This window comes from Dictyostelium discoideum (genome assembly GCF_000004695.1).
Source record: "Dictyostelium discoideum AX4 chromosome 4 chromosome, whole genome shotgun sequence".
Taxonomy (NCBI): Eukaryota; Evosea; class Eumycetozoa; order Dictyosteliales; family Dictyosteliaceae; genus Dictyostelium; species Dictyostelium discoideum.
In genome coordinates this window covers 1,852,005-1,876,191 of record NC_007090.3, presented here as the reverse complement: position 1 = coordinate 1,876,191, position 24,187 = coordinate 1,852,005, and the positions used below count along the sequence as shown (strand labels likewise).

Below are 24,187 nucleotides of genomic sequence, written 5' to 3'. Positions count from 1 at the left end.
AATTAATTAATAGAACAAAAAAAAAAAAAAAAAAAATTAAAAAAAATAAATTGTGTGTTGGGGGGTCAATTTATTTATTCTCTGGTAATAAAAAAAAAAAGACCCAAAGGGCATTCCAACCACATAACTTAAAAAAAAATAAAAAATAAAAAATAAAAATAAAACTAAAAATAGAAAATAAAAATAAAAATAAAAAAAATAAAAAAAAATAAAAAAAGAATAAAATTTTGTTTCTATAATATTTTTTTAATAAATATTTATTTCCTATAATGATGGATTGAAGTTGTTAATGAGTTTACAATTGAATGAAACTTTTTATCATTTTTTAAATCTATAAAATCTTTACTATCAAAAGTTGATTGATTCAATAATAATTTTAATAAATTTTCCCAACCTGATATTGAACTATTACTATTACTGCTATTATTGCTGCTACCACTATTATTATTATTATCTTGACTATTTTCACCTAAAATATCATTATTATCAATTATTAATCTATTTGAATCAACTACAATCATCCAAGGACAAAACCATCTATGTTCATTTATTGGAGAGAATTCTTTTTTCTTTTCAGTTGCATTAGCAATTTCTAGAGCAGCTTTAAAATCTGAAATTCTATTTGAAAAAGAGTTACCCCAATCCCAACCTGTACTTTGTGAATTTGATGTTACTTTAGAGAATCCATTACCAACTATTGAAAATAAACTATTATTATTACTATTATTATTACTATTATTATTACTATTGCTATTACTATTCAGTTTTTTATTATTATTATTATTATTATTATTATTATTATTATTATTATTATTATTATTATTATTATTATTATTATTATTATTATTATTATTATTATTATTATTATTATTATTATTATTATTATTTGTTCGGGCAAATGATTGATTTAAAACTTTTTCAAATTGAATATTTCTTTTTTCTTCTTCTATGTCTTCTTCTCTTTTTCTTTTACTACCAATATTACTATTATTAAAACCTTTATTATTTGTAGTATTTATATTTTCTTCATTGAATGGAGATGTACTATTTGGTTTAATTTTATTGAAATTCCAAACTCCACATAATCTTTGACAATATGAACAATATACACTTGATTTTTTATCCTTTTCTTTTTCATTTTCTTTTATTTTATTTTTATTTTTATCTTTTTCATTTTTATCATCATCATCATTATTATTATTATTATTATTATTATTATTATTATTATTATTATTATTATTATTATTATTATTATTATTATTATTATTATTATTATTATTATTATTATTATTATTATTATTATTATTATTATTATTATTATTATTATTATTATTATTATTATTATTCGAATTTGAAATTGAATTAAAATCCCAACCACATAATGCTAATAAACAAGAAACTTTTGATTTTACTTCATCAGTTGGTAATTTTGCAATTTTAACTATTATATTTAATATATTATTTGTTCTAGATGTTATTGGTGGTTCCATTAAATTTTGTTTATTTACCTAATAATTTTAATTAAAATAATTACTTATTAAATTTGAGAAAAAAAAAACCAAATAAAAAAAAATAGAACCTCCTAAATAAAGAAAATAATAATTACCCATTGTTGATAAAAATCACTTGATAACATTGGTAAAGTTGTTAAATTATTATAAATATTTTGAGATCTTTTAATATATGCTTCTAATTGTGTTTGGAATGGTATATCTAATAATCTTGAGAAAAATGATGGACAACCATTATCTTTCCATGGACAATTATCACGATGTCCTGTACTCTGTAAACTAATTGAAAAATCATTAATTCTTTTATTTACTAATTAATATATTGAATTAATAATAATAATAATAATAATAAAAGTAATAAAAAAAAAAAAAAAGAGTTAATTATATACAATTTAATTTTTTTTTTTTTTTTTTTTTTTTTTTTTTTTTTTTTTTTTTATTATTATTTACCTAATGATTGAGAAAAAGTTGAGGGTACTTTATAATATAATCTTTTTTTACAAGTTTCGCATTCTAACATATCAGCTTCACAATTTATCCAACCAAATCTTGAACATTGTAATGGATCGATTTCACATGGTTTTGCAAACCAATTTGAGATTGTATATGTTCTAACTCTATTATAATAATCTGTATTACTCCATGGTCTATAACTTGTAATTAATAGTGATGGTGATGTTGTAGAATTGGATGTGCTATTATTTGATTCATCTATTAAATTAAGAGTTGAATATTGATTGTTATTTTTATTATTATTATTATTATTATCATTACTACTACTACCGCTACTACTACCACAAGTAGTTGTTAAATCATTACTTAAAATTGGTAATTGATTTAATACTGTAGCATTATCTAAATCGCTTAGTGCTTTTTTAATTCTCTCATCCATTTGGGTGAATAAATAAAATAATAAAAAAAAAAAAATTAAAAAAAAAATTTTGGAAATTCCAAAAAAAAAAAAAAAATAAAAAAATAAAAAAATAAAAAAAAAATTATTTATTCCTAAAAATTGGAAATCAAACACAAATTTAATATTATTATCCCAAGAAAATTAGATCCTAAGAAATAATATTTTTACAAATTTCAAATTGAAATAATTATTTTACAAAATATTAATTTAATTAATTGTAAAAAACAATAACAATATCCAATAAAAAAAAAAACTAATATTAATTTTTTTTTTTAGTATTAAATCAAAAAAAAAAAAAAAAAAAAAAAAAAAAAAAAAAAAAAAAAAAAAAAACAAAAAAAAAACAAACAAAAAAAAAAAAAAATTAAAAATAAAACAAAAAAAAAAAGAAGTTATTTTAGTCTTTTTGATATTGTTATTAAAAAAAAAAATTAAAATTTAAAATTTAAAATTAAAATTTAAAATTTAAAAAAAAAAAAAAAAAAAAAAAAAAAAAAAATAAAATTATAATGGTTGTATGGCAGAGGGGTTATGATGTTGTACCAAATAAAAACCCTAAAATTGTGACACTTGAGATTGAATCTTTTTTTTATGATTTTTTAAAAATTATAAACAATAAAATTTAATATTATCATGTAACCAATAAAAAAAACCTTTTAATTAACGAAAATCCTAAAACTGAGGTTACCTCAAACTTTGAAAAAAGGTTCATAAATACTCATATTAATTATTTAAAATATTTTTTAAAAAAATCATATTAAAAAAATATAATTTTAAAATATGTTTTAATTTCTATTTTTTTTTTTTTCTTTTTTTTTTTTTATTTTTTAATAATTATAAATATTTAAATAAAATAATTTCATTTTCAATTTCATTTTTTTATTTGTACTTTTATTTTATAAAATAATTTCAATTTCAATTTCAATTCAACTCTAAAATATATATAAAAATAATAATAATAATTTTAAATTTTTATATTTTTAAAAAAAAAATCTTAAATATCTAAAAAAAAAAAAAAAATATATTTATAAAACTAAGCATTATTTGTGGTTGTAACCATTTTAATATATAATTTAAATTTTTTTTTTATTTTTTTATTTTTCAATTTTTGTATTCACCCTTCCCACAACCACACTCACCGTTATTTATTTATTATATATTATTTTAAATAATTTAAATTTAAAAACACACCCAGATAAGGATTTATTGTTTTTTTTTGTTTTGTTTTTTTATTAATTTAATTAAAAAAAAAAAAAAAAAAAAAAAAAAAAACCTTTTTATTATTTTTTTTTTTATAATAATTAATATATTAAATTCCTTTTTATTTAAATTTAAATTTAATTTTTTTTTTTTGGTTTTTAATGGAATTAAATTTTTTGTGAAAAATTATTTAATTATCTTATTTTTTTTGTTTTTTTTGTGTTAATTTTCCGAATTATATATATATATATATTTATCAATATTAATAATTAATATAATAAAATCAAAAAATCAAGAAATAATTCAAAAAAAATAAATAAATAAATAATTTCAAATTGTACATATAAAAAAAAAAAAAAAAAAAAAAAAAAAAAAATGACAGAAGTTCAATCTATTACTACAAGTGGTGAAATTAAAATGCCACTATCTCCTTCATCTTCTTCTTCTTCTATTTCTTCCTCAACAACAAATAATACAAACATTAAATCAATACCAATTTTATCACAATGCTATAGTTTTAGTGGTAAAGGAAATGGTAAAGAATTACAAGATAAAATTTTTAGACAAAATTCAAGACATTCAAATGGTGGTTGGAAATTTGTTGATGATATTGAATTAAAAAAACAAAGAGGGTAAATAATTATTTTAATTAATTTATAATTAAAAATATAAAAATATAAAAATATAATATTAATTTTTTTTTTTTTTTTTTTTTTTTTTTTTTTTTTAATAGAGTTTGTTGGTCATTAGTTAAAAGTGTGGGTAATAGTATTATTGAAGGTAAAGAATTAACAAGCACATGTTTACCAATTGAATTATTTGAAGCAAGATCATTTTTAGAGAAAGTTACGGATACAATGGCATTTGGTCCATTATATTTAAAGGCAGCAGCTGAAACCAATGATCCAATTGAAAGAATGAAAATGGTTGCATCATTTGTTGTATCTGGGTTACATTTGACAACTACAATTGCTAAACCATTTAATCCATTGCTAGGTGAAACGTTTGAATGTGATTTAGCCGATGGATCAAGTGCATTTTGTGAACAGATTTCACATCATCCACCAATTTCAAGTTGGAAACTATTGGAAAAAGATGGTAAATACAAGTACACTGGTCATTTCATTTGGTCAGCTGGTTGTCGTGGTAATGTAGTCAAGGGTTGTTTAAAGGGTCCCCATAATATTGAGTTTGCCGATGGTACAAATATAGCATTCACATATCCTGATGTTTTAATCAAGGGTATATTTTGGGGTGATAGGGTCACTGAATTTTGCGGTAAAATGCTATTCACTGATGAAAAGAATGATTTGGCTTGTGAGTTGATTTTCAACCCAAATGCATTAGGTTTCGTTAAAAGTTTCTTTTCAAAACAAAAAACTCCATGTGATACAATCGATGGTAGAATATTTAGAATTAACAATAACAAAATCAAAGACGGAAATTGTGATAAAATCAACCCTGATGATGTATTATGCAAAATGGAAGGTACTTGGTTAACCTCTTTCTTAATTGATCAAGTCGAATATTGGAATATTAGAATGATACCACATGGTGTAATCTATCGTGATCCTGAAACAACACTTCCAACCGATAGTGGTCGTCGTGATGATATCAAACATTTAAAAATGGGTAATCTTGAAGAAGCTAAAAAATATAAAGCCCTCATAGAAGATAATCAAAGAAAACAAAAAAAAGAAAAAGATGAAAAATTAAAAAAAGATGAAAAATTAAAAAAAGAAGATAAAAAGAATCAAAAATAATTTATTAAAAAATAAAATAAAATAAAAAAATAAAAAAAAATTTATTTATTATTAATTATATATAAATATAATTATATAAATGTAAAACAAAAATAAAAAAAAAACAAAGAAAACTAAATAAATAATTTTATTAATTTTAATAGTATTATTATTTTTTTTTTGATATTAATAATTTTATTAATTTAAATAGTACTTTTTTTTTTTTTTTTTGATACAAATCAATTATGTGTTAAAAAATAATATTAAAAAAAAAAAAATGGAAAAATCAAAATGGTTAAATTTAATCCGATTTGGGAAAAAAAAAAAATTAATAAATTATTTATTCCCTCCACTTATTTATTTTTTTTTTTTATTGAATTGGTTTTTAAATTTTATCATTATTAAATTGGTTTTTAAATTCTATCAAAGGGGTAGTCTGGAATGAAAATATCTTAACGTCTAACACCACCTTTTTTTTAAATATTTATTTTTTTAAAACTAAATTTTTTTTTTTTTGTTTTTTTTATTTGTATAGAACACTCGAATTTTATTCTTGTTTAGTTGGACAAATAATCAAGTCACGAATTGTAATTTCTTGAGGCATTTCATACATAAATTTAATTGAATTTGCAACATTGTATGGATTCATTGATTGACCTTTTAATGTATCTTTCCAACTATTATATGTGTTGAAAACTTTTTCATTGGATTTATTATGTGATAGTAATTCAGTTTCAGCAATACCAGGTGAAATTATCATTACTCTTACATTTTTTTGAGCAACTTCTTTTCTAATTGTATTTGAGATACAATGAACACCATATTTAGATGCACCATAGACTGAATGTAATTCATAAGGATCCAAACCTGCAATTGATGAAACATTAATAATTGTTCCACCATTTCTATCCATCATATCCTTTAAAACTATTCTACATCCATGTAATACACCTTTAACATTTACATCCAATGTTTTATCCCAATCTTTCATATCTTGCTCCCAAATATGTCCTAATAACATAACGCCAGCTATTTATGAATTTTATTTTTATATAAATAATTGTGATTATATTATTAAAATTTAATTAAATTATTTATGGAAGATTAGAGAAAAAAAAAAAATAAAAAAAAAAAAAAAAAATAAAAAATAAAAAAAAAAAAAAAAAGCGGAGATAAAATAATGATTACCATTATTGACCATTAAATCAGTTTTACAACCAAAAAATGATTCTGCTTCTCTGACAGCTTTTTCAAATTCATCATAATTTGTAACATCAACTTTTTGGCAAATACAATTTGGTAGATTAAATTCTTGCATTTTTTCAATTCTTCTAGCTAAAAGTAATAAACTATATCCACTTTTAGATAAAATTTTGGCCAATGCTTCACCAAATCCAGATGATGCACCAGTGATTACACATAATTTTTTTGAATAATCCATAATTGTTTTTTTTTTTTTTTTTTTTTTTTTTTTTAATAGATATAAACAATAAATATTAATATTTTTTTTTTTTTTTTTTCTTTACTCACCTTTTTATATTTTATTTAATTTTTTTTATTTTTATTTTTATTTTTATTTTTATTTTTATTTTTATTTTTATTTTTATTTTTATTTTTAAACAAAAAATTAATACATATTGTAAACACATATGTGTTTTGGGGGTAATGAATTTTCATTAAATATTTCATTAAATTTCAAAATAAAATTTTTTAGCAAAGGAAACCCAAAAAAATTAATCTAGATTTATAAAAAAAAAAAAATAAAAAAAAAAAAAAAAAAAAAAAAAAAAAACGGACCATATTTAATAATTAATTTAATTTATTAATTTATCTTGAGATTTTTTTAATTCCATGTTATCTCGTTTTTTTTTTTTTATATTTATTTTTATTTTTTTTATTTTTAATTTTATTTTTTTTTTTTTTTTTTATTTTTTTAAAAAAAAATTTATTTTGAAACCAAAGCAAAGAAAATCATTTGATCTTTTTTTTTTTTTTTTAAAAAAAAAAATAAAAAAAATAAAAATAACACACAAAAAATTTTTTTTCATATTATAAAAAAATGACAACCACACCAATTTTTAGTGGTAAAATTGATTATAAAGAAATTAAAACATGGGATCAAACTGAATTTGATGAAAAGAATTTAGTGAATGATAAAGATAAAGTACCAATTGAAAATTTTCATATTAATGGTCCAATACAATTCAAAATTGATACAGAAATTAACTCAAGAATTTGTTTATGGATGGGAGATATTTGTAATTTAAATACTGATACAATAGTTTATAGTAATAGTAAAACATTGACAGAAAGTGACACCATCTCTGACAAAATCTTTAAATATGGCGGTAGCGAAATGATGAATGATATTCAAAAGAATGGTGAATGCAGATATGGTGAGTCCATCATAACATCAGGCGGCAATTTACCATCGAGATTTGTGGTTCATACAGTTTGTCCAACATATAATCCAAAATATTTATCAGCGGCAGAGAATGCACTCAATAGTTGTTACAGATCGGCATTTCATTTATCAATGGATGTAAAATCCAAATCAATCTCATTCTCAACACTTCATTCTGAAAAGAGACAATTTCCATCAGTTGGTGGTTGTCATATAGCATTACGTACAATTCGTAGATTTTTAGAAAAACCATTTAGTAAATCATTTGAAAAAGTAATTCTAGCTATCAATACTTTTGAAGATTTAAGACTATATGAACAAATGTTACCAATCTATTTTCCAAGAAATCAACAAGAACTTAAATTCTCTCAAATATCATTACCAAAAGATGTTGGTGATGAAAATGGTGAAGCAATTGTAGAAAGTAGAAAAATTAGAATTATTGAAACACCATCAACAATTATAAGAGAACCTGAAGATTATAATTGTTTTTATAGTAACAATAATAATAATAATAATAATGTAAATAATGTAAATAATAATAATAGTAATAATAATAATAGTAATAATAATAATAGTAGTAGTAATAATATTGATATTATTCAAAAAAATAATAAAAATGAATTTAATAATTATAAATATGATTCAATTGATAAGATATTGAATCCATTTTCATCAAATTTTAGTTCATCACCATATGACGCAACTATGGATAATGATTCATTCATGTTAAAAAGAGAGGATCCAGATATTGAAAAGAGAAGACAATTTTCAAAGAAATCTGAAAAACAAATTGAAAATGAAAAATTGAAAGCACAATTTCAAACATTATTAACGAGATCAAAGGTTGAAGATTTATCAGATGTATCTCGTTTAAATTTCACTCTTCAAACAACTGATGATCAAAATAGACCAATAGTAGTTATCATTGGTTCACAATTAAATTCTAGAAAAGATTTATATGATCAAGTTTTACTTTACCTAATTAGAGTTTTAGAACAAACCATTCAAAGAGGTAATTTTTCAATAATTTATTTTCATTCAAATATGTCATCTCAACAATCTCCAGATTTATCTTGGTTAAAAAAATTATTAGAAATTTTTGAATTAAAGTAAGTTTTTTTTTTCTTTTTTTTTTTTTATTTTATTTTATAAATAAATATATAAATATAAAATAAAATAAAAAAATAATAATAATTAATTTTTTTTTTTTTTGTTTTTTTTATAATTAATTAATTAATTTTAGGTATAATAATTATTTAAAAGATTTTAATATTGTACATCCAACATTTTTATTAAAAACTACACTTTTCATATCGAAATCTATATTAGGTGATAAAGGTGTTTTATCAAAAATAATTTACCATGAAAATATGAATAAAATTTCAAAATTAATTTCAAAATGTAATATCCCAAAAAGTATTTTTAGTTATGAATTTTCAAAGAATGAAATTGATAATTTCTCATTTTCTTTTGATAATGATGTTACTTTATAGGAAAAAAAAAAAAAAAAAATAAAAAAAAGAAAAATTATAAATTATAGTTATATATATATTAATAAAAAAAAAGTTATTTATAAAACGAAAAAAAAAAAAACTAAAAAAAAAGATTAATTTTCTAAAATTATTAATTAAAAAAAAGTTATTATTATTTTATTTGTTTTTATTATTTTTTTTATTTGTTTTTGTTTTGTTTTTTTTTTTTTTTTTTTTTTACATTGTTCTAAAATTTTAAAAGATACAAAAAAAAAAAAAAGTTTCTTCTTTTTTTTTTTTTTTTTAATTTTATTATACACCATCTTGCCCAAAATCATTAGTGAATTCAACATATCTATCTAAATCAGCTTTATTAACAGATGGTTTAATAACTCTTAAACTCTTTAAACAATCGGCGATTGTAATTTCAGGTTCTTTTAATTTAGTTGGGTCAATATCCATCCAAGTCATCTCTTGAGCCAATGGATCACCAGGTGAACAAGGTGTGACATAATCGGTCATAACTGAAGGATCCTCTCTAGAGGGTGCTCTAATTTGTTTGAAATGAGTTGCACATTGAACTGCACGAACTGGTTGCATAATTGCATCCTTTACCAATGAACCAATATCTGAACCCGAGTAACCCTCGGTTAAATCTGCCAACTTTTTATAATCTGCTTGAACTAATGTATTTGGAGTTGAACCAATATGAATTTGAAACATTTTGGCTCTTGCTTGTGGTTCTGGTAAACCGATATATATTCTCTTTTCAAAACGTCTACGAATTGCTAAATCCAAACCCCATGGAATATTTGTTGCTGCCAATACCAATATACCATCGGAATCATTACCAACACCATTCATTTGAATGAGAAACTCTGTCTTTATACGTCTTGCTGATTCAGATTCTTGATCATTACGTGATGAACATAAAGAATCAACTTCATCAATAAAAATTACACTATTATTCTTTTCCCTTGCCATCTCAAACAATTGTTTCACCAATTTTTCACTATCACCTAACCATTTGGTAACAATATCTGATGGTGAAATTGAAAAAAATGTTGATGAAATTTCTGTTGCAACTGCTTTTGCTAAATATGATTTACCTGTACCTGGTGGCTAATTTATAAATAAATAGTAGTAATAATAAATTAGTTAATAATTTATTTATTTCATGTTTATTTCATGTTTATTTCATATATATATATATATATATATATTTAAATATTTTAAATTTACTTACACCATATAATAAAATACCTTTCCATGGTTTTCTATTACCTGTAAACATTTGTGGAAATTTAATTGGAAAGATAACAGCTTCTTTTAAGTATTCTTTTGCTTGATATAAACCAGCTACATCATCCCATTTAACATTTGGTTTTGTTGTTACAATTGAAGAGGATAAAGAATCATTTCTTTTTTTATCCTCTGGATCCATATCTTCATCATCCTCTTTTGCTGATTTACCTGCACCATTTGCACTACCAGCACTATTACTTTTATTACCACCAACTGCTACTGGTTTCTTATTCTTTGATTTATCTAAATATTCTTTTAATTGTTCTGCTCTTTGAAGATATTCTAATGTTTTTGCTTTAATTGTTGCTTTTGATCTTTCGCTTTTTTCATCTTTTAAAAGTTTAAAAATAAAAAATTAATATTTTAAAAAAAAACAATAAATAATAAGAAAGGAAGAAAGAAGAGAAGAAGAAGAAGAAAGGTTAATACAAACATTTTAAAGCTGTTGTAAACCATTCTAAACTTTGGATATATAATCTATGTGCTTCTGCATAATTTTTTGCATTATCTTGTTCTGTTGCTTGTTGAACAATTTGAATTGCTTTTTGTAAGAAATTAACATCACCCATTATTAGTTGTATTGGATTTTTTTTTGGTTTTCTTTTTTTTTTTTTTTGGTTTTTATGAATCGTCCAAAGTATTTGTTTTAATTTCTAAAAAAAAAAAAATAAAAAAAAAAAAAAATAAATAAACTTTTAATATATACAAATAAAATAAAAATAAAATAAAAAAGATATTATTATGAAGAAAAAAAACAAAAAAAAAAAAAAATGTGTTTTAAAACTATTTAATAAAAAAAAAAATTTGAAAAAAAAAAATAAAAAAAAAAAATAAAAATAATAATAAAAAATTATTTAAATTATTTTTTTTAAAAAATTTTAAAACCTAATTTTTCACTCTAACAACAAAAATTGCTTGAAAAAACAAATTCTAAAAAAAAAAAAAAAAAAAAAAAAAACTTCTTGATTTAAGAGTAGGTTAGAAAAAATAGAAAAAAAAATAAAAAAAAAGAAATAAAAGAGAAATAAAATAAATAAATAAATAAATAATTAAAAAAAAATAATTAAATAATTAAATAATTAAATAATTAAATAAAAAATTAAAAAATTTAAAAATTAAAAAATTAAATAAATAAATAAAAAAAAAAACAATATATACACATTTTTATAAATTATTTACAGAAATAATAATTTTTTTTTATTTTTATTATTTTTATTTATTTATTGTTTTGGTTGAGAAATTGAAAATAATTTTCTTGATTTAAGTAATAAAGGTGGTTTAATTTCTGGATTAAAAGTTATTTGAATTTTAGGTTGATTATTAGTATCACATAATTCTTCATCATTTTCATCGAGATGTTTATCAAAAGTATATTGAGAATAAAGTATGACAATTATTGTTTTTACTATTAATTTTGCCAATTCTTTACCTAAACATTTTTTACTACCAATACCCCATGGTAAATTTTTAATAATTCTTTGATTTCTTTCTTCAATTGTTAAATTATTATAAGAATTATATTTATTATTTGAAATTGGATTATTTTTATTAATTTCAATTATATTTGGTACATTTAATAAATCTTTATTATTATTATTATTAATATTGCTATTTTCATTTAAAGAATCTAATTTTAATTTATCAACACGATTTGTACCAACTATATTATCAATAATTGAGGAACTATCAGATAAAAATGATTTTTTAAGTGCTGAATTATTAAAAGATTGAATACAATTTCTATTATTGTTTTTATTGTTACCGTTGATGCTGTTGTTATTGCTGTTGTTGTTGTTGTTGTTGTTGTTGTTGTTGTTGTTGTTGTTGTTGTTGTTGTTGTTGTTGTTGTTGTTGTTGTTAATTGATGGTAATGATCTATGATGTAATGCAAATGAATTTGAAGAAGAACTACTTAATCCATTAATTTCTTGAATTGAAGTAATCGATGGTGATGCAAATTTAGGATTTGAGAAAATTAATTGACGTTCTGGTTTAAATGTTAATGGGTCTTGAAAATTGGAAGGATCTCTAAGTATATCAGCGACAGGACATGATATCATGGTACCCTTTGGTATATGATATCCTAAGATTCTATCAGATTCTTTAGTTTGACGTGGCATTAATTTTGGAAATGGTGGATATAATCTATTAATTTCATCCAATGTTGCTTCTAAGTATTTCATTTCCATTATATCATCAAAATCAAATGAATTTACATCTTTACCATTCTTTTCAAATACAAGTTTAATCTCTTTACGAATTTTACTTTCAATCTCTGATTTTTCTATCAATTGAAACATTAAATTCTCTACCATTATCATTGGGCCTTTAATTGAGGATGCATTTAATAAATAGGATGGCATTTTTATCTCTTCAAGAGATAACCCCTCTTTATCATTATAACTTGTCTCTGCTATTATATTTATCATTGATTCTTCAATATGATCATCACTTGATTGTTTAACAACACCATAATAAGCTTTCATTGCTAACACTTGATATAAAGCTCTCTTATTCTTATTCTTTATATATTTTCTTGAGAATTTACTTGGTATCTTTAATAATGTTGGAAATAAATAATGAAAAAAGTCTAAATAACTCTTATTAAATTTTTTATAATTTGCTTTAAAGCAATGATATGCTTCATCACTACTACCTAAATAAACTCTACTTAATAATTTTAACATAAACTTTTTCGAAATAAAAAAAAAAAAATTAATAAATAATATTAATAATATTAATAATAATAATTGAAAAAAATTACATTTGTAACATCATCATTTGTTGATAATGTTGAATTTTGAAATTTGTGAGAATGAATGAAATCAAAAACTTGTGATTTTATAACTGGCATAATTCTTTGTAATGAATCTTTACAATTGAATGCACAATAATAAATTCTAAAGAATCTTTTAATTTCTGAACCTGTTAAAATGAAATTACTAGATTTATTTAAATTCCAATAAAGACTATAATTATTTGACTTTTCATTGTAAACATATTGAATTGCATTTATATCTTTAATTTCAACTATTGGATACCAAAAGAACCATCTAAAATAAATACTTCCTAGTTCTTTTAATTTTGGTTTAAGGTTTAATAATCTTTGAAATGGTAAATCACCAAATATAAAATATGGTTTTGTACCATTCATAACACCTTTAATTGGGTGTACTAAAGGGAATGATCTTTTTTCAATTAAATACTAAAAATAAAAAAATAAATGTTAGAAATTATATTTCAAAAAAAAAAAAAAAAAATATATGAATTTTAATTAATTAAAAATAATTTACTTCTAAACCTTTATAGAATATTAAAATTATTATAATTGTATATAATATACTTGTTAAAAACATTTCTTAAATTACTATTATTTATTATTATTTTTATTATTTTATATGTGTGTTTTTAAAAAAAAGAAAAAGAAAAAATTATTATTATTACTATTATTATTATTACTTTTAAATATAAATTAAAAAATTATAATATAAAAAAAAAAAAAAAATAGATAAAAAAAAAAAAAAAAACAATATAGATAAAAAAAAAAAACAAATATTATTTAAATATTATTTTAATATTGAAAATTTAAAAATTTTTATAAATAAATAATATTTCAAATAATTTTTTTTTTTATTTATTTTTTTTTTATAGTTCATAATAAATAAATTTTAATATGGGTTTTTAGTATATATATGTATGTGTTTTTTTTTTTTTTTTTTTAAAAAATAATGTTAAGAATTACTGTTAATTGAAAATAAATTATTTGAAAAAATAATAAGAAAAAAAAAAAAAATTAATTTTAATTTTAACTGAATTCAAAACAAATAAAATCAACAACAGATCTACAAAATTTGAATATGAAATTAAAAAAAAAAATAAATAAATAAATAAATAAAAAAATTAATTTCGAAAAAGGAAATTATTTTTATACTAATTTTTTTTTTTTTTTTTTTTTTTTTTTTTTTTTTTTTTTTTTTTTTTTTTTGAAATAAATAAAACCTAAAAATAATTCAAATAATTTCATATTTTATAATAATATCACACTTAATATCCCCAATTTAGTGGTTTTTTTTTGGTAAGAAATTAATTTTATTTTATTTTATTTTATTTTATTTTTTTTTTTTTTTTTTTTTTTTCGTTTTACTTTTTTTTTTTATTTTTATTTTTTAAAAAATTATGATAAAATTATTTAATAATAATAATAATTTAATTAGATTTCAACAAATATTAAAAAGAAATTATTCAAATAAAAAAGTGAAAAATGTAGAGGATATCAATATTGATAGTAGTAATGATAATAATACATTAGTTCAACAATATGTAAATAAAGAATATGAAAGTTATAAAATTCATAAACCAGTTTTTATTAAAGAAGTTTTAGAGATACTAAATCCACAACCAAATAAAGTTTATATAGATGCAACATTTGGTATGGGTGGACATTCAAGAGGTATTTTAGAAACTTGTAAAGATTGTTATGTGATTGCATTTGATAGAGATCCAAAAGTTTTTGAAATGACAAAACCATTAAGATCAGAATTTAAAGATCGTTTAATCACTATAAATAGTACATTTAGTTCAATGAGATCTGCGCTAAAAGAAAAAAACCTAGATCATCTTAAAATATCTGGTATCCTTTATGATTTTGGTGTTTCAAGTTATCAAATTGATACAGCTGATAGAGGATTCTCTTTTAAGTAAGTTAATAATATAAACACACACACACTCACAGACATACAGAAAATATATACTAATAATAAATAAATAAATAATTAATTATAGAAAAGAATTAGAAGGACCATTAGATATGAGAATGAATCAAAATAGTTCACAAATTACTGCATATGATATAATTAATACATTTTCAGAGAAAGATTTAAGAGATATTTTCTTTTATTATGGTGAAGAGAAACATACTAAAAATATAGCAAATGAAATTTTAAGAAAGAGAAAGATTGAACCAATAAAGAATACAAGTGATTTAGTAAAGATTGTAGAATCATCAATACCTTATCCAATGGCATTAAAAACCATATCAAGAGTATTCAGATCATTGAGAATGTTTGTAAATGATGAATTGAATGAAATTAAAATTGGTTTAACTCAAGGTGAACAATTATTAGAACCAAATTCACCACTATTAGCAATTTCATTTCATTCAATTGAAGATAGAATTGTTAAACAATATTTAAATAAATATACAACAATTGAAGAACCAACTTTTAAATTCTCTCCAACCTATAAATCACCTATTTTCCCAAGTAAAGAAGAGCTCGAATGGAATCCAAGATCAAAATCTGCTATCTTAAGAACTGCAATTAGAACTTCAAATAAACCAATTTCCTCAAATTATAATATTATTTAAAAAAAAATTAAAAAAAATTAAAAAAACAAAAAGAGTTTTATATTATTTTATATATATATATAATATATATACTTTTTTTTTATTTTTATTTTTTACTTTATACATTATTATTATTATTATTTTTTTTTTTTTTTTTTTTTTTCTTTCTTTGTTTTAAAATGTTTAACATTATAACTTTAACTATGGTTATTATGCAGAGTTTGAATTAATTAAAGAAGTTTTTTCGTTATATTCCGATGGTATTCTAGTTTTATTTCTATCCATTTGAAGTAAATAAAGCATAATCGATAATGGTACAATCTCTAAAACTGTAAAATAAGCTCCATCAAACCACCACCAATACTAAAAATTAAAAAATAAAAAAGTTAATATTTTATTTTACTTTTACACACCTATTATTATTAATTAATTAATTAATTAATTTTATATATATATAGATAGATTACCCCAGAAATTAAATGTAAATCAATAAGAGCAAAACAAGTTATAGCAGCACGTAAAAGGAAACAACAACAAATTAAACCAGTTAAAAAAGTGATTCTTCGTAAGATTACTTTTCTTTTATCTTCAGCAAAATTCTTTTGTTGATGTCTAAATTTTACTACTAAACTAATACCAAAAAATAAAAATAAAAAACTTGCTAAAATAAAGCAACCAACATCATAATAACCAATGATTATCTCTGGTAATGTTGTAAAGGTTGAGACTGTACTGTAGTCCAATTTATACAATGTAAAATCCAATATATACAAAATTATCAATACAATATACATAATACATGTGGATATATTGAAAATGATTGGTAAACTCTTTATTGATCTCATCATTGAACCATATGAGATCATATAAATCTCTACCCATATAAATAATACTATTAAATATGTTGAAAAAAATGTAAATGATGGTAATGTATTCAATAATACATTAGCTTGGTTTGGTATAACTATTGACTTTTCTCTAACAAATGGTTGTAAAAACATAAATACTGATCTAACTATTATATAATAAATAATAAATAATAAATATAATATGTTAATTGAATTATATATTATTATTATTATTATTATTATTATTATTATTATTATTATTATTATTATTATTATTATTATTATTATTATTATTATTATTAATAATAATTATTATTATTATTGTTGTTTTTAGAGAGAAAAGTTATGACTCTTACCTATAACCCCTAAAAAGAGTAGAGGATAAAAAATGAATTGCTGTGTATTTTGTTGTTTTTTAGGTCTTTTTATAAAACTAAATACACAAAATATAGATACAAGGAAATATAGGAATGATAATACTAAATGTATAACATCATAATTAAAATATTTTAATGCCATTATTTATTTATTTATTTGTTTTTTATTTTTATTATTTTTTGATGTGAGAGTGAGTAAGTGAGTGTGTGTGCAATTTTAATATTATTCTTTTTTTTTTTTTTTTTTTTTTTTTTTTTCTATTTTTTTTTTTTTATAATATTTTGGTGTGAGTGGGTGGTTTTATTTTTATTTTTCTATTTTTATTATTTTTTTTTTTTTATAATTAATTTTTTTAATTTTTGATAACAAAAAAAATAAAAAAAAACGATCACAGCAAAATAAAAAAAAAAAAAAAAAAAAAATTTTTGTAAATAAAAGGGAATTTTTCTATAAAAACATAGTGCCTATGGATAAATTGTAGGAAAAAAAAAAAAAAAAAAATGAAGGGTGAATAAAAAAAAAAGATTTTTTTTAAAATAAAAAAAAAAAAATAAATAAAAAAAAAAAAAAATTTTGATCAATTGTTTAAAAAATATCTAAAATAATTGTTTTTTTTCATTTTCATTTCAATTTTTTATTTTTTTTATTTTTTTAATTTTTTTTTTTTTTTTTTATTTTTACTCTCAAATCTGCAAAGAACTTTAATGAAAAAATTCCACAATCATCATCCAAAAAAAATCTTTTTATATTTAATTTTAATTAATTTTAATTAATTTTTTTTTTTTTTCGAAAATAAAATCATCATTTATTCACCCAACCAAAATTTGTCAAATGATTTTTTTTAAAAATATCTTAAAATCTAGTTTTTTCTTTTTTTTTTTTATAAACAATTTTTATTTTATTTTATTTTATTTTATTTTGATCATTATCTAAATTTAAAAAATTATCATTTACTTTTTGAAATTCAAGGTCATATGACTTTTTTAAATTTCTATATTTATGAAACCTATTCATTGCTTCGATCTCTTTGATTACATATTTTGTTCTTTCTATACATTCATTTATTTTATTATTATCTGTTAAATTTGCATTTGAAATAAATTGTGGTTTTGCTTTATCTCTTATATAATCAACACCTAAAAATCCAACTCTTCCAAGATACATTAACTTTTTTTTTGTTTTTATTTTTTAGAATTTCATTTTATTAATATTTTTATTATTTTTATTATTTATTATTTCTTTAAAAAAAAAAAACATACTTGCTTATATAAATCCTTTACAATCAATCTATTCTTTTTTTTTATTTCTTTGTCATTTTCAATATCAATATTATCATTACCACTACTATTTACTGTTGATGATATAGGTGAAGATGTTGAGTAAAAACTCTTATTTTTTATAGAAAATAATTGTTGTATCTTTAATTTATTTAAAGTTTTAAATGAAATCATTGAATGTGTCTAATAAAAAATGAATAAAAAAAAAAAAAATAAAAAAAAAAAAAAAAAATTAAAAAATGAAAATGAAAATTAAAAAAAAAAAAAAATAAACAATTTCATTTTTTTTTTTTTATTATTTTTATTTTTATTTTTTAAAAATAAAGATTTAATATTATTTATTTTTAATATGGAATTAGTATGGATAAATAGAGCACTCAAAAATACACAAAATCATAAAAAATATAAAAAAAATGAATGTTTTTTGAATTTTTTTATTTTTTTAATTAAAAATTATTTACATCCACATTTTTTAAATTTTATTACATTTTCCATATTTTTGTGCTCCAATTTTATAAAAACTAGGTAAGGTCAGTAAAATTTCTAAAAATAAAATATTTTAAATATATAATTAAAAAAAAAAAAAAAATTAAAATAATAAATATTCATAAAAAAAAAAAAAAAATAAAAAGTTTAAATCCAAAAATAAAAAAAAGAAAATAAATAAAAAAAATAAATACATATCTAAATATACATTTTTGCCATCCATTTTGTCAAATAATTTAATTTTTTTTTTTTTTTTAAATGTTTTTTTATACAGAAGAAGGCTTCCAAGGACTATATAGCCAGGTGCGACATATGTAAGAGGTTTTTTACAATACCAAGAATGTTTTTATTTTCACTTTTATTTTTATTTTATTTTATTTTAAATTTTAGTGATATAAATATATTTGTATTTATTAATCAAATGATTAATTACAAATATGGAGGAAATTTTGGCAAAGAGAGGTTGGATTTATGTGATCTTGAATTTCATTAACAATTGCATCAAAATTTTCACTTATAATTTTTTCACATTGATTTTCAATTGTTGGTATGAATGAGAAAAAGTATTTACATTCTTTTAAAAGTTGTGCTTCAACATCACCTGAATTTTCAACAATTTCAATAGCATCATTAGCGAAATCTAAACAAAGATCACATAGAGTGGTACCTTCAGTTGATGGTGGTGGTGGTGGTAAACAAAAACTTAACTTTTGACAAACTTGTTCTGCATTATAATTGTTCTCCAACATTTTAACAATTGCTGGAATATAATTTGAAGCCATGGCAACACAATCAGTCTTATATTGAGATGGTAAAACTTTACAGAAATCATCAACAACTTTTACAATATCTTCAATTGTTTTATTTGCTTCTAATAAATTTTCAGCATATTTAGTAATGAATGTACAAATTTCACAATCTGTGCCATTACTATTACTATTATTCTCATTAATTAAAAATAATGATGGTGATGATGATGATGATTTTGGACATAATTCAATCATTATACAAATATTATCTGCATCTTCTTTATTAATTAATAATCTAATAATTAATACACCATAGTTATTAACTGTTTCAACACACTTTAAAAAATTTAATAAAATAAATAAAATGGAATTAGTTTTTTTTTTTTTTTTTTTTTTTTTTTTTTTTTTTTTTTTTTGTAAAAAAAAGATGATAAATACAGATTGACTAAATTCTGATGGTAATATTCCGCAATAGTCATCAAGTTTTTTAATTAATTCTTGTTCAGTAGCATTTGTAGTAACATATTTTTCTGCAAATCCTACAATAGCATTACACAAATTACATGTGATTTCATCTGATTTAATTGAATCGTTAGCAAAACTATTTCCAATTAATAAAAATCCAATAATTAATAAACAAATAAAAGAAATTGATTTCATTTTTTAATAAACTAAAAAAACATAAAATCCAAAAAAAAAAAAAAAAATAAATAAATTTTGATCAAAATTTTTGAAATAAAATTCAAAAAAAAAAAAAAAAAAAAACTTCAAAATATCTAGATATTTTTTTTTTTTTTTTTTTTTTTTTTTGGTAAAAATCAAAAAAACTCTGAGAATTTCAACCGTCAACTCTTTTTAAATAATAATTGTTTTTTTCTTTTTAACTCTTTATTTTTTTATTTTTTTTTTTATTTTTTTTTTTTATTTTTTTTCTTCCTATTAAGAACTTGGTAAATAAAATCTATTTGGATGAACTAATCTCTTTCTAATTGATTTTTTTAAGATTGGTTTAACAAATTTATCAATTAAATTGATAACACCAGTTGAATCGAAATCAAAGTTAATGATTGGATCCTCCAAGAAAGAGATATATTCAGGTTTAGCAGTACCTAGAGTGAAACCTAATTGAAGATCACCAGTGATTGAGAAATTTGAAATTGTGGTCTCACCAACCGATACACCCAATTGAAAAGCCACTTTAATTGCTAAATCCTTTGGATTAAATTTAAATTTAATTGTTGAAACAAAGCTTTGATTTGGTAAAATGAAATTTAAATTTATTATCGAACCATTAATTGATGATAATAAATCTTGATTAAATTCTTTTGGTACAATTATATCTAAAATCGTAATTTTTAAACCCCTAAATGATGTACTCTTTAATGAATGTAAAATTGAATTTATAGTGAATAAAATACTTTCAATTGGTGATTTAAAATTACTTGAAATTATAACTTTTCTATTCTTTAATTTTTTATTATCATTATTATTATTACCAATACTATTATTATTATATGATCTTTGAATAAATGTTGGATTTGACATAATTTGAAAAATTCTAATTCTATCATTAATTGGTTGTTGTTGTTGTTTTTGATCTAATAAATTTAATAAATTTGGTACATATTTTATAATTTGATCTTTAATTTTTGGTGAATCAATTAAAATTTGATTCATGATTATAATTAAATCATTACAAACCAATGATATACCTTGATTTAATAATTGAAAAGTTGAATTTAAATAAAGCTCTTTTTTAAATTGTTCTTTTAATTCTGTTGGAAATCTTGAAAGAACATTAATTATTGATATTTTAGTTTTATCATCAATTGATTGATCAAAGAATACTGATAGATATAACTTTACTTTATCTTTTAAATTATTATATAAACTATTACCACCAATATCTTTTATAGTATTCTCTTTTATATTATCTTTACTATTGTTATTAATTTCTTTATTTCCTTTACTTTCTTTATCTTTATCTTTATTTTTATTAACTTTAAAATTTTCTTTAATTTTTTTTGTTACACTTGAACTTGAATTATTTGTTGTTGTTGTTGTTGTTGTTGTTGTTGTTGTTGTTGTTGTATTATTAGTTGAAGTTGGAGTAGTAGTTATTAAACCATCATTTATTGATAGATTTGGTGATGATGAGGGTGATGATGATGAGGATGAAATATTTAATAAATTATTACCATTTGAATTTAATAAATGATATAAAATTATTAATGAAATTGAAACGATTAATCTATTTGAAGGTAATGATAGAGTTGTAAATTTAATAATAGTTTCAATGAATTGTTGTTGAATTTGAAATTGTTTTGAAAATTTATCAAAATTTGAAACTAAATATTCAACAGTTTTTAATGTTTCATAAATGAATATGACATTACTATTATAACCACTACTATTACTACCACCACTATTATTTATACTACCATTACTACTATTAATACTACCATTACCACTACCACTACCATTAATTGTAATATTATTACTACTTTCTCTAATATTTATATAATAGTCTTTAATATTTGATTGTTGTAAATAGTTTGATAAAACTCTTGAAATTCTATAAACTCTATTATTATCAGATACAATTGACTCACGCATAACTGAAGAACATTGATTTCTACCAAACCATCTAAAACTTTTTGATGTTAATATTTTAAAATCTGTTAAATTCAATTGATCATTCTCACAAATACCCAATAGAATATCATAAAGTTGATTACAATGATCATATTGTAATCTCTCTTTAATTAATTCTAAAACATTTAAAACATTATCAAAATCTGAATAATCTGAAATTGGTTGAATATTAATTGAAATTGCTGATGATGATGCTGCTGATTTATCCGGTGATGATGATGAGTTAGTTGTATATTCTAAATTATCTCTAATCCAATTATTAAATATTTGAAATCTAAATAACCAAGTACCACCAACCCAAACAGTATTAAAATTATATAATAATTTAAAGTTCATATCTTCTTTAAGTATAATTGTTTCATAGGCTAATTGAGCTGTATTCTGTTCATAAACTGTTATGTAATCACGAGTGATTGCCCAAACGTAACCATTGACCAATGTAAATTGCGATATTGGATGTCTACACTCAAAACTTTTAACCCTTTTCAATGCTGTTTTAATTGATAACACTATCACCAAACACGGATTCGTTGTTGAAAATATATTACCATTCGTATCTGATGTTGTACATATCCATAGATTCTCACCAACAACATTCATTGCAGTAATATCATATGAATTATTAATTTTAACATATTTACAAATTTCATTATCCCATGGACTCCAAACTATAATTTCACATCTATCTGTACAAATTATAATTTTTTCATCAAATTTTACCATTTTTATAAATTTTCTTTTTTTATTCCCACTATTACCATTGTTATATAAATTTGGTAAAAATGATTGAAATGGTATTTCTGTCTCTTCTTTTGTAACTGTATCAAATAATGATAAATTTTGATTTTGATTTTGTAGATTTTGATTTTGTTGTTGTTGTTGTTGTTGTTGTTGTGATGATGAAATACCACCACAATAAACTAATAAATCATTTTTACTAAATAACATATCATAAATTGGGAATTTACTTGAATGAGAGAATAGTAAACTATAATCAGTTCTATCCCAAGCACAAATTTTACCATCTAATGATGAACTGTAAACTAATTTTTGAGATGGTACATAAACCAATGAGGTTACCATAAGAGTATGTTCTTTCCATTGTGATCCTTTCTTAACTTTATCCGTTATTCCATTAGCACCACTTCCATTTCTACTCAATGTGAAAGTGCAAATATTACCTTGAGAATCTCCACACCATATCTTTGATCTTGTAACTCCTACCATACTTGTAATATATCCACTAGAATGATTCTTTATAAAATCTTTTCTTTTTGCTCCACATAAACTAATATCATCATCTTCATATTCGAAATTTTCTTCATTTTCAATTTCTTTTTGTTTTACAGGTTGTTGTTGTTGTTGTTGTTGTTTTTTATTTAAAATTACATTATTATTATTACTATTACCATTGGTATTAGTATTTGTTGTTGGGTGTTGTTGTTGTTGTTGTTGGTGTTGTTGTTGTTGTACAGGCTGTTGTTGTTGTTGTGAAATTGGTTTTGGCGGAAGAGGAGGTTTAGTTTTATTATTTGGTGGTATTGGTAGTGGTGGAAGTGGTGTTGGTGATGGTGATGGTGATGGTTCTGCTAATACAATTGTTGGTGTTGGTGATGGTAAAGTGTATGATCTTGGTCTTACTTGTGATTGTGGTGAGAGTGAGGGTGAGGGTTCTTTTGATTTTAAAATTGATAAATTTAAATTTACATTCCAATAATCTCTTTCTCTTTCAGTTTCAGAATATAAATGATAAACTCTTGATTTAATTTTTAAATCGAAATAATATTTACTATTATTATTGTTGTTGTTGTTGTTGTTGTTGTTATTAGTATTATCTTTATTTCCAAATGTAGTGGTGGTTGTGGTGGTGGTGGTAGTTGTTGTTAAAATATCAATTGAT

At 20.4% G+C, this 24,187-nt stretch overlaps 11 protein-coding genes across 11 annotated transcripts in view; 3 read left to right on the top strand and 8 right to left on the bottom strand.

Moving 5' to 3' along the window:
* Positions 1-70: 70 nt before the first annotated feature.
* On the bottom strand, positions 71-2,403 carry DDB_G0284355 (hypothetical protein; the record flags this gene model as incomplete). The annotated part of the gene is made up of 5 exons (XM_633484.1): positions 71-127; positions 166-233; positions 347-1,508; positions 1,607-1,821; positions 1,962-2,403. 5 exons carry the CDS (start codon positions 2,401-2,403, stop codon positions 71-73), a joined length of 1,944 nt encoding a protein of 647 aa, XP_638576.1.
* Positions 2,404-3,999: 1,596 nt separating this feature from the next.
* Positions 4,000-5,387, top strand: osbI (oxysterol binding family protein, member 9; the record flags this gene model as incomplete). Its single annotated transcript, XM_633483.1, has 2 exons — positions 4,000-4,256; positions 4,358-5,387. The coding sequence occupies 2 exons, from the start codon at positions 4,000-4,002 to the stop codon at positions 5,385-5,387; spliced, it is 1,287 nt and encodes a 428-aa protein (XP_638575.1).
* Positions 5,388-5,913: 526 nt separating this feature from the next.
* Positions 5,914-6,807, bottom strand: DDB_G0284351 (hypothetical protein; the record flags this gene model as incomplete). Its single annotated transcript, XM_633482.1, has 2 exons — positions 5,914-6,395; positions 6,555-6,807. The coding sequence occupies 2 exons, from the start codon at positions 6,805-6,807 to the stop codon at positions 5,914-5,916; spliced, it is 735 nt and encodes a 244-aa protein (XP_638574.1).
* A 618-nt stretch (positions 6,808-7,425) lies between these two features.
* On the top strand, positions 7,426-9,266 carry gdap2 (ganglioside induced differentiation associated protein 2; the record flags this gene model as incomplete). The annotated part of the gene is made up of 2 exons (XM_633481.1): positions 7,426-8,882; positions 9,017-9,266. The coding sequence occupies 2 exons, from the start codon at positions 7,426-7,428 to the stop codon at positions 9,264-9,266; spliced, it is 1,707 nt and encodes a 568-aa protein (XP_638573.1).
* Positions 9,267-9,557: 291 nt separating this feature from the next.
* vps4 (AAA ATPase domain-containing protein) lies at positions 9,558-11,119 on the bottom strand (the record flags this gene model as incomplete). Its single annotated transcript, XM_633480.1, has 3 exons — positions 9,558-10,367; positions 10,492-10,880; positions 10,984-11,119. 3 exons carry the CDS (start codon positions 11,117-11,119, stop codon positions 9,558-9,560), a joined length of 1,335 nt encoding a protein of 444 aa, XP_638572.1.
* Positions 11,120-11,770: 651 nt separating this feature from the next.
* Positions 11,771-13,906, bottom strand: CYP556A1 (cytochrome P450 family protein; the record flags this gene model as incomplete). Its single annotated transcript, XM_633479.1, has 3 exons — positions 11,771-13,240; positions 13,315-13,755; positions 13,844-13,906. 3 exons carry the CDS (start codon positions 13,904-13,906, stop codon positions 11,771-11,773), a joined length of 1,974 nt encoding a protein of 657 aa, XP_638571.1.
* Positions 13,907-14,726: 820 nt separating this feature from the next.
* On the top strand, positions 14,727-15,915 carry DDB_G0284343 (hypothetical protein; the record flags this gene model as incomplete). The annotated part of the gene is made up of 2 exons (XM_633478.1): positions 14,727-15,247; positions 15,333-15,915. The coding sequence occupies 2 exons, from the start codon at positions 14,727-14,729 to the stop codon at positions 15,913-15,915; spliced, it is 1,104 nt and encodes a 367-aa protein (XP_638570.1).
* A 189-nt stretch (positions 15,916-16,104) lies between these two features.
* On the bottom strand, positions 16,105-17,261 carry DDB_G0284443 (hypothetical protein; the record flags this gene model as incomplete). The annotated part of the gene is made up of 3 exons (XM_633477.1): positions 16,105-16,257; positions 16,362-16,909; positions 17,099-17,261. The coding sequence occupies 3 exons, from the start codon at positions 17,259-17,261 to the stop codon at positions 16,105-16,107; spliced, it is 864 nt and encodes a 287-aa protein (XP_638569.1).
* A 762-nt stretch (positions 17,262-18,023) lies between these two features.
* Positions 18,024-18,892, bottom strand: lyrm5 (hypothetical protein; the record flags this gene model as incomplete). The annotated part of the gene is made up of 3 exons (XM_633476.1): positions 18,024-18,287; positions 18,380-18,580; positions 18,884-18,892. The coding sequence occupies 3 exons, from the start codon at positions 18,890-18,892 to the stop codon at positions 18,024-18,026; spliced, it is 474 nt and encodes a 157-aa protein (XP_638568.1).
* A 416-nt stretch (positions 18,893-19,308) lies between these two features.
* On the bottom strand, positions 19,309-20,292 carry DDB_G0284339 (saposin B domain-containing protein; the record flags this gene model as incomplete). The annotated part of the gene is made up of 2 exons (XM_633475.1): positions 19,309-19,968; positions 20,071-20,292. 2 exons carry the CDS (start codon positions 20,290-20,292, stop codon positions 19,309-19,311), a joined length of 882 nt encoding a protein of 293 aa, XP_638567.1.
* Positions 20,293-20,571: 279 nt separating this feature from the next.
* The window catches only part of DDB_G0284337 (hypothetical protein), a gene marked incomplete at both ends in the record, with an annotated part of 3,945 nt that continues 329 nt past the window's right edge, over positions 20,572-24,187 (bottom strand). The window contains one exon of the mRNA XM_633474.1: positions 20,572-24,187. This exon is cut by the window's right edge and continues 167 nt beyond it. Within this exon, the coding sequence (XP_638566.1) occupies positions 20,572-24,187 (3,616 nt within the window).